The sequence below is a fragment of the Salvelinus fontinalis genome, chromosome 14 (assembly GCF_029448725.1).
Source record: "Salvelinus fontinalis isolate EN_2023a chromosome 14, ASM2944872v1, whole genome shotgun sequence".
NCBI lineage: Eukaryota > Metazoa > Chordata > Actinopteri > Salmoniformes > Salmonidae > Salvelinus > Salvelinus fontinalis.
Genome location: NC_074678.1, coordinates 5,317,670 through 5,327,538, shown reverse-complemented (window position 1 = coordinate 5,327,538; position 9,869 = coordinate 5,317,670). Strand labels below are relative to the sequence as shown.

At 49.9% G+C, this 9,869-nt stretch overlaps 1 protein-coding gene across 1 annotated transcript in view; it reads left to right on the top strand.

Moving 5' to 3' along the window:
• The window catches only part of LOC129811133 (LIM domain transcription factor LMO4-like), a 44,777-nt gene extending 35,728 nt beyond the window's left edge, over nt 1-9,049 (top strand). Inside the window, exons 4-5 of the mRNA XM_055862341.1 lie at nt 8,554-8,558; nt 8,770-9,049. Of these exons, the coding sequence (XP_055718316.1) occupies nt 8,554-8,558; nt 8,770-9,049 (285 nt within the window). The remainder of the gene's footprint in view (nt 1-8,553; nt 8,559-8,769) is intronic.
• Nucleotides 9,050-9,869: the final 820 nt, after the last annotated feature.

The window sequence follows — 9,869 nt, the reverse complement described above, 5'->3', positions numbered from 1 at the left end:
ACCTGAAATATGCACTTTTTTCTAACAAAACCTATCCCATACCATAAATATGTTATCAGACTGTCATCTAATGAGTTTTTTTGTTGGTTAGGGGCTATAAATATCTTAGTTTAGCCGAATTGGTGATGGCTACTGGTGTTGGTGGACAAATAAAAGATGGTGGAATATGCTAATGTGTTTTTAGGTAATAGATGTACATCTTTACATATTGTGTCTTCCCTGTAAAACATTTTAAAAATCGGAAATGTTGACTGGATTCATAAGATCTGTGTCTTTCATTAGCTGTATTGGACTTTAATGTGTGAAAGTTAAATATTTTAAAAAAATATTTTTTTTGAATTTCGCGGCACTGGTTTTTCAGTGGGGGGGGGGGGGGAGTGCCGCTAGCGGCACGCTGATCCTAGACAGGTTAAGCCCTCCTCCACTCCCTCCCTCCATTAAGGCCTCCTCCTCTCCTCTCCTCTCCCTCCACTCCCTCCCTCCATTAAGCCCTCCTCCTCTCCTCCTCCTCCACTCCCTCCCTCCATTAAGCCCTCCTCCTCTCCTCTCCCTCCACTCCCTCCCTCCGTTAAGCCCTCCTCCTCTCCTCTCCTCTCCCTCCACTCCCTCCCTCCGTTAAGCCCTCCTCCTCTCCTCTCCCTCCATTAAGCCCTCCTCCTCTCCTCTCCCTCCGCTCCCTCCCTCCATTAAGCCCTCCTCCTCTCCTCTCTCTCCGCTCCCTCCCTCCGTTAAGCCCTCTTCCTCTCCCTCTGCTCCCTCCCTCCATTAAGCACTCCTCCTCTCCCACCGCTCCCTCCCTCCATTAAGTCCTCCTCTCCTCTCTCTCTCTCCGCTCCCTCCCTCCATTAAGCCCTCCTCCTCTCCCTCCACTCCCTCCCTCCATTAAGCCCTCCTCCTCTCTCTCTGCTCCCTCCCTCCGTTAAGCCCTCCTCTCCTCTCCGCTCCCTCCCTCCATTAAGCCCTCCTCCTCTCCCTCCGCTCCCTTCCTTCGTTAAGCCCTCCTCCTCTCCCTCCTTCCCTCCTCTCCCTCCCTCCGTTAAGCCCTCCTCCTCTCCTCTCCCTCCATTAAGCCCTCCTCCTCTCCTCTCCCTCCGCTCCCTCCCTCCATTAAGCCCTCCTCCTCTCCTCTCCCTCCGCTCCCTCCCTCCATTAAGCCCTCCTCCACTCCCTCCCTCCATTAAGCCCTCCTCCTCTCCTCTCCTCTCCCTCCACTCCCTCCCTCCATTAAGCCCTCCTCCTCTCCTCTCCCTCCGCTCCCTCCCTCCATTAAGCCCTCCTCCTCTCCTCTCTCTCCGCCTCCTCCCTCCGTTAAGCCCTCTTCCTCTCCCTCTGCTCCCTCCCTCCATTAAGCACTCCTCCTCTCCCACCGCTCCCTCCCTCCATTAAGCCCTCCTCTCCTCTCTCTCTCTCCGCTCCCTCCCTCCATTAAGCCCTCCTCCTCTCCCTCCGCTCCCTCCCTCCATTAAGCCCTCCTCCTCCTCCTCTCCCTCCGCTCCCTCCGTCCATTAAGCCCTCCTCTCCTCTCCCTCCGCTCCCTCCCTCCATTAAGCCCTCCTCCTCCTCCTCTTCCTCCGCTCCCTCCCTCCATTAAGCCCTCCTCCTCTCCTCTCCCTCCGCTCCCTCCGTCCATTAAGCCCTCCTCTCCTCTCTCTCTCTCCGCTCCCTCCCTTCATTAAGCCCTCTTCCTCTCCCTCTGCTCCCTCCCTTCATTAAGCCCTCCTCCTCTCCTCTCCCTCCGCTCCCTCCTCCATTAAGCCCTCCTCCTCCTCCTCTCCCTCCGCTCCCTCCGTCCATTAAGCCCTCCTCTCCTCTCTCTCTCTCCGCTCCCTCCCTCCATTAAGCCCTCCTCCTCTCCTCTCTCTCCGCTCCCTCCCTCCGTTAAGCCCTCTTCCTCTCCCTCTGCTCCCTCCCTCCATTAAGCCCTCCTCCTCTCCCTCCACTCCCTCCCTCCATTAAGCCCTCCTCCTCTCCCTCTGCTCCCTCCCTCCATTAAGCCCTCCTCCTCTCCCTCCGCTCCCTCCCTCCATTAAGCCCTCCTCCTCTCCTCTCTCTCCGCTCCCTCCCTCCGTTAAGCCCTCCTCCTCTCCCTCCACTCCCTCCCTCCATTAAGCCCTCCTCCTCTCCCTCCGCTCCCTCCCTCCATTAAGCCCTCCTCCTCTCCTCTCCTCTCCCTCTGCTCCCTCCCTCCATTAAGCCCTCCTCCTCTCCCTCCAACTCCCTCCCTCCATTAAGCCCTCCTCCTCTCCTCTCCCTCCCTCCGCTCCCTCCCTCCATTAAGCCCTCCTCTCCTCTCCCTCCGCTCCCTCCCTCCATTAAGCCCTCCTCCTCTCCTCTCCCTCCGCTCCCTCCCTCCATTAAGCTCTCCTCCACTCTCCCTCCGCTCCCTCCCTCCATTAAGCTCTCCTCCACCTCTCCCTCCGCTCCCTCCCTCCATTAAGCCCTCCTTCTCTCCTCTCCCTCCGCTCCCTCCCTCCATTAAGCCCTCCTCCTCTCCTCTCTCTCCGCTCCCTCCCTCCGTTAAGCCCTCCTCCTCTCCCTTCGCTCCCTCCCTCCATTAAGCCCTCCTCCTCTCCCTCCGCTCCCTCCCTCCATTAAGCCCTCCTCCTCTCCTCTCCCTCCGCTCCCTCCCTCCATTAAGCCCTGCTCCTCTCCTCTCCCTCCACTCCCTCCCTCCATTAAACCCTCCTACTCTCCTCTCCTCTCTCTCCGCTCCCTCCCTCCATTAAGCCCTCCTCCTCTCCTCTCCTCTCTCTCCGCTCCCTCCCTCCGTTAAGCCCTCCTCCTCTCCTCTCTCTCCGCCCCCTCCCTCCGTTAAGCCCTCCTCCTCTCCCTCCGCTCCCTCCTTCCATTAAGCCCTCCTCCTCTCCTCTCCCTCCTCTCCCTCCCTCCATTAAGCCCTCCTCCTCTCCTCTCCCTCCGCTCCCTCCCTCCATTAAGCCCTCCTCCTCTCCTCTCTCTCCGCTCCCTCCCTCCATTAAGCCCTCCTCCTCCTCCTCTCCCTCCGCTCCCTACTTCCATTAAGCCCTCCTCCTCTCCTCTCCCTCCGCTCCCTCCCTTCATTAAGCCCTCCTTCTCTCCTCTCCTCTCCCTCCGCTCCCTCCCTCCATTAAGCCCTCCTCCTCCTCCTCTCCCTCCGCTCCCTCCTTCCATTAAGCCCTCCTCCTCTCATCTCCCTCCGCTCCCTCCCTCCATTAAGCCCTCCTCCTCTCCTCTCCTCTCTCTCCGCTCCCTCTCTCCATTAAGCCCTCCTCCTCTCCTCTCCCTCCGCTCCCTCCCTCCATTAAGCCCTCCTCCTCTCCTCTCCCTCCGCTCCCTCCCTCCATTAAGCCCTCCTCCTCTCCCTCCCTCCGCTCCCTCCCTCCATTAAGCCCTCCTCCTCTCCCTCCGCTAAGCCCTCCTCTCCTCTCCTCTCTCTCCGCTCCCTCCCTCCGTTAAGCCCTCCTCCTCTCCCTCCGCTCCCTCCCTCCATTAAGCCCTCCTCCTCTCCCTCCGCTCCCTCCCTCCATTAAGCCCTCCTCCTCTCCCTCCGCTCCCTCCCTCCATTAAGCCCTCCTCCTCTCCCTCCGCTCCCTCCCTCCATTAAGCCCTCCTCCTCTCCCTCCGCTCCCTCCCTCCATGAAGCACTCCTCCTCTCCCTCCTCCTCCGCTCCCTCCCTCCATTAAGCCCTCCTCCTCTCCTCTCTCTCCTCTCACTCCCTCCATTAATTCCTCCTCCGCTCCCTCCTTCCATTAAGCCCTCCTTCTCTCCTCTCCCTCCGCTCCCTCCCTCCATTAAGCCCTCCTCCTCCTCCTCTCCCTCCGCTCCCTCCTTCCATTAAGCCCTCCTCCTCTCCTCTCCCTCCGCTCCCTCCCTCCATTAAGCCCTCCTCCTCTCCTCTCCTCTCTCTACGCTCCCTCTCTCCATTAAGCCCTCCTCCTCTCCTCTCCCTCCGCTCCCTCCCTCCATTAAGCCCTCCTCCTCTCCTCTCCCTCCGCTCCCTCCCTCCATTAAGCCCTCCTCCTCTCCCTCCCTCCGCTCCCTCCCTCCATTAAGCCCTCCTCCTCTCCCTCCGCTAAGCCCTCCTCTCCTCTCCTCTCTCTCCGCTCCCTCCCTCCGTTAAGCCCTCCTCCTCTCCCTCCGCTCCCTCCCTCCATTAAGCCCTCCTCCTCTCCCTCCGCTCCCTCCCTCCATTAAGCCCTCCTCCTCTCCTCTCTCTCCTCTCCCTCCCTCCATTAATTCCTCCTCCGCTCCCTCCCTCCATTAAGCCCTCCTCCTCTCCTCTCCCACCGCTCCCACCCTCCATCACCAGGCCTTTTAGGGCCTCGTCACTTTTTTTTTTTTTACAAATCAGCACTAAGAGCAGCTCACATTCAAATTGAAAGCCTTTGCATTATCTGGCTTAATTTTAAATGTCTGTTTAAGCCTCACGCTCACCCCTCCACCACCACGTCTCTCTCACCACGCAGGCTGCAGTAAATATGAGGACTCATTGTTTATTGATGCTTCAACATCAATTGCAGTGAAACCAGCTGAATTATTAATGCTAAAATGCAATCTGAATATTGGCTCCGGTGCTTTAATTATAGGAGCGAGAGAGAGAATTATTAGACACACACACACACACACACACACACACACACACACACACACACACGCGCGCTTAAAATGATCTTGCTGAGGAGGCACTTTATAAAATGTATATTATTTTCCCGTATTGGGATGAATCCAGGGTGCATTCAGGAGTATATTATTTTCCCGTATTGGGATGAATCCGGGGTGCATTCAGGAGTATATTATTTTCCCGTATTGGGATGGGTCCAAGGTGCATTCAGGAGTATATTATTTTCCCGTATTGGGATGAATCCAGGGTGCATTCAGGAGTATATTATTTTCCCGTATTGGGATGAATCCAGGGTGCATTCAGGAGTATATTATTTTCCCGTATTGGGATGAATCCAGGGTGCATTCAGGAGTATATTATTTTCCCGTATTGGGATGAATCCAGGGTGCATTCAGGAGTATATTATTTTCCCGTATTGGGATGAATCCGGGGTGCATTCAGGAGTATATTATTTTCCCATATTGGGATGGGTCCAGGGTGCATTCAGGAGTATATTATTTTCCCGTATTGGGATGGATCCAGGGTGCATTCAGGAGTATATTATTTTCCCGTATTGGGATGAATCCAGGATGCATTCAGGAGTATATTATTTTCCCGTATTGGGATGAATCCAGGGTGCATTCAGGAGTATATTATTTTCCCGTATTGGGATGGATCCAGGGTGCATTCAGGAGTATATTATTTTCCCGTATTGGGATGGATCCAGGGTGCATTCAGGAGTATATTATTTTCCCGTATTGGGATGGATCCAGGGTGCATTCAGGAGTATATTATTTTCCCGTATTGGGATGGATCCAGGGTGCATTCAGGAGTATATTATTTTCCCGTATTGGGATGAATCCAGGATGCATTCAGGAGTATATTATTTTCCCGTATTGGGATGAATCCAGGATGCATTCAGGAGTATATTATTTTCCCGTATTGGGATGAATCCAGGATGCATTCAGGAGTATATTATTTTCCGGTATTGGGATGGATCCAGGATGCATTCAGGAGTATATTATTTTCCCGTATTGGGATGAATCCAGGGTGCATTCAGGAGTATATTATTTTCCCGTATTGGGATGAATCCAGGGTGCAATCAGGAGTATATTATTTTCCCGTATTGGGATGGATCCGGGATGCATTCAGGAGTATAGGACCCCTAACTGTGTGTGGCCTTCCTCCTCCTATTCAGTTTTAAAGAACAGTACTTTAGTAAACACATCGTGGTTGTAACTCTTCCAGCTGTCTCAACAGCACAAAACATTGTGTGATTTCACAGTGACATAATTGGTGTTGTCTGTGTCGGTGGCGGCGGCGGCAGCGCAGGACATTTGATGCTCATTTATTAAGTAGCTTCCCGGCTTCACCCTAATCACTTTGTTCAGGACAGACAAATAACCTTTCTTTCTCATCCAGTGCCTGAACTCTGGGGAACCAGACCGTCCCAGTCAGCTACAGCACTCTAATTAGCCCCAAAGTGGGGCTTCGCAATTACTAATAGACTAAAGCTTTCGCAGTGGTTGCAGCGAATAGAAGAACAGGGGGATGTAAATTGCCCCCTAGAATCTTAAAAACAAAAAGAGAAATATGGAGAGAAAAAAAGTTCTGACGTTTCTGACAGAAAAACAGAATAGAACGGTTCCTCAAGACACATTCTAATTGTCTTTGTTCCTCTGTATTTTTCTACTTCACAAAGAACCTTGTCAATACTCTTGGGATTGTGTTTGTTAGAGCATTGTTAGAATCATATGAAAAGATACTCACTTTATAAATGTGCTTTAAAGTTAATGCAGAAGAAATAGAGCAGCGGATGGCTCACAAAGCCTCACTAATCAATAAACGAGGTGCTTTAAAGGAGCTGGCAAAAGTAAGTAGAATCTTTATAGGACAGACACAAGAAATGTAGACGCCATTTTGAAACATTGCTTCTGTATGACTGAGAAGGAGGAGGCTAAGGGAATGACAAGGGAATGGCAAATAAGAATGGCACCATATGAGATTGGCAAACATACAGTGAATTGAGAAATCACGCAACTAAGCTAAACAAAAAGAAGAAGAAACTATACTATGGAACAAAGATAAATGATATAAAGAATGATAGTAAAAAGCTCTGGAGGACCTTAAATGTAATTCTAGGTAGAAAAGCTAACTCAGCTCCATCCTTCATTGAGACTGATGGCTTGTTCACAACAAAAGCCTTTGATATTGCCAACCACTTTAATAACTTTTTTGTAGACATGATTAGCAAACTTAGGAATGACATACAAAACAATTGATATCATTGATCATAACATATTGCTTGAAAATATAACATCAAATCAAATGTATTTATATAGCCCTTCTTACATCAGCTGATATCTCAAAGTGCTGTACCCAGCCTAAAACCCCAAACAGCAAGCAATGCAGGTGTAGAAGCACGGTGGCTAGGAAAAACTCCCTAGAAAGGCCAAAACCTAGGAACAAACCTAGAGAGGAACCAGGCTATGAGGGGTGGCCAGTCCTCTTCTGACTGTGCCGGGTGGAGATTATAACAGAACATGGCCAAGATGTTCAAATGTTCATAAATGACCAGCATGGTCAAATAATAATAATCACAGTAGTTGTCGAGGGTACAACAAGTCAGCACCTCAGGAGTAAATGTCAGTTGGCTTTTCATAGCCGATCATTAAGAGTATCTCTACCGCTCCTGCTGTCTCTAGAGAGTTGAAAACAGCAGGTCTGGGACAGGTAGCACATCCGGTGAACAGGTCAGGGTTCCATAGAGGCTTCCATTTTCTCTAATGCCAATTTGGTTATGTGTGGTGTACCGCAGGGTAGCCGGCTTGGACCATTATTGTTTTCTGTGTTTACTAATGACCTTCCACTGACCTTGAATCAAGCCTGTGTGTGTCCATGTATGCTGATAACTCAACAGTATACACGTCAGCTGCGACAGTAAAATAAGTAGCTGACACCCTTAACATAGAGCTACAGTCAATTTTAGAATGGGTAACTAGCAATAGGTCTGTGCTAAATATCTCAAAACTAAAAGCATATTTCTTGGGACAAAATCACTCGCTCAACCCTAACCCTCATATGGATCTATTATTGAATAATGTGTCTATTGCGAAACTTGAGACTAAACTGCTGGGTGTTCTCTTTGATATCAAGCTATCATGGTCAAAACATAATGACTTAATGGGATACTAAAGTGGGAAGCGGTCTTTCCATCCTAAGGTGTTTCACGATATCCCCGTTCAACCAGACAGCCCCTAGTTTTGTCGCACCTGGACTACTGTCCAGTTGGGTGGTCAGGTGCAGCAAAGAAGGACTTAGGCAAATTGCAGTTGGTCCATAACAGAGCAGCACGTATTGCACTTAGTTGTATACGGAGGACGAATGTCAATGATATGCATGTCAATCTCTTCTGGCTCAAAGAGATTGACTGCATCACTATTGTGCGCGGTATTGCTGTGTTGATGATACCGAACTGTCTGTGCAAGTAGTTGACACACAGTTTGGACACTCATCGGTTACAACACAAGGAAAGTAGGATGGAACACAAGACATGCAACCAGAGGTCTCTTCACGGTCCCCAGATCCAAAACAGAGGCTGAGAAACACACAGTATTAAATAGAGCCATGCCTACATGGAACTCTCTGCCACCCCAGGTAACTCAAGCTAGCAATACAAACAGATGAAAAAAACAGATTAAAAAATACCTTGCGGTATGACGGGGAATGTGAAGAGACACACAGACAGTTGTATGCATTTTGTATTGTATTATGTAGTGATATGTGATACTTGGTTGTGATACGACTGTGACATGTGGTTGTCTCGCCTGGCTATCTTTGGATGAATGCACTAGCTGTGGGTCGCTGGGAACGTCTGCTGAATGACTCAATTGTAATGTAAATCTAGTGCTATGTATATTTATCTTTATTATGTATTTTATTTGTTGTGTTTTGTTTCCTGTTTGGACCCCAGGAAGCGTAGCCTTGGCGACAGCTAATTGGGGATCCTAATAAATACTAAATACAAAATATCAGTAAGACCTGGGAAGTGAAGATTGTTAATTATTGTTGTTTTCATGTATCTTTTTTTGTCAATTGAATTTCCAGTTAAACTTACTATGCCCTTTTTTCTACATTTCTCAACATTTTTCAACTTGTAACTTTTCTTCTCTTTGTCCCCGTCTCTCAGGTGTGTTAGGAGGGAGGTGTGCAACAAGCAGGATGCGTGCCTTCATTTTAACCCTAGCTTAACCCACTACTTCCTGGATCCCTGTACCATCCCTCCTGCCCTGCCCCCAGCCCGCCCCCTGCTCTCCAGGCACCCAGACTCTTACCTGAGCCCCCAGGCAGCCTCCTCAATCTACCAAGACCCCCGCTTCTCTCCGTACAACACCCACCCTCGTCCCCACCCTAACTCCCTTTTACGGGAGGACAAACCCCCCCCTGCTTATGATGCGCCTGAGATGTGATTCTGAGGACTCCATGATTCTGACACTGGACTAAAAGGAGACTTGATCAGACCTGGAGGGACACTGAGAAAGAGAGGAAGAGGAACCGATTTGAGGATGGACAGAACGAGACAAAGAAAGAGAGAAAAATATCAAATGAAGCTAATCAAGTTGCGGTTGTTTTTCAAATCTGCACACAGTTGTACATTTGTTTCTGTCTTTAGTATCGGGGGAAAGAAACGACCGTCTCCTTTAAATGTATCCCTCTTTTCTGTTTCCATCCTACTTTCCTTCCAACCTGATATTCCCTTGTTCTTATTTGAAGTGTTGTGAAGAGACTGTGTTTCTATTTTGGTGGTATATAAAACAAGACTAGGTTAAAAAGTATCCGTGGCTTTTTTTTGTGGAAATGTAATACCATTATGATGAGCATTCTCTTGGTGTATTTGTAAAACTACCATGTATGTATGCATGTAAATGTTTTTGTCCTGACGTGGCTCACAGTACATTCTGCTCCTGACACAGCCTAAAGGACCATACTAGACCATAACGAATGTGGGCCGTGTGCAGCAGGTGTCTGTCGTATCGCCTCTGACCACAAACCACGGCCGTCAGTTTCTGTTCATTTACCGACGATTCTACATGTTGAATCACCACCGCTCATCGACACCTAGCAGATGATCTACTGCACACAGCCAATGTTGGTGTTGGTCTTTCCTGTCCTTAACCCCTACTCCTCTCCTCGCAACCTGAACCTAAACCTGAACCTGAACCTAAACCTGAACCTGAACCTAAACCTGAACCCATGGCTTAACAAAAGAAAGATGTTCAGAGTCACTAA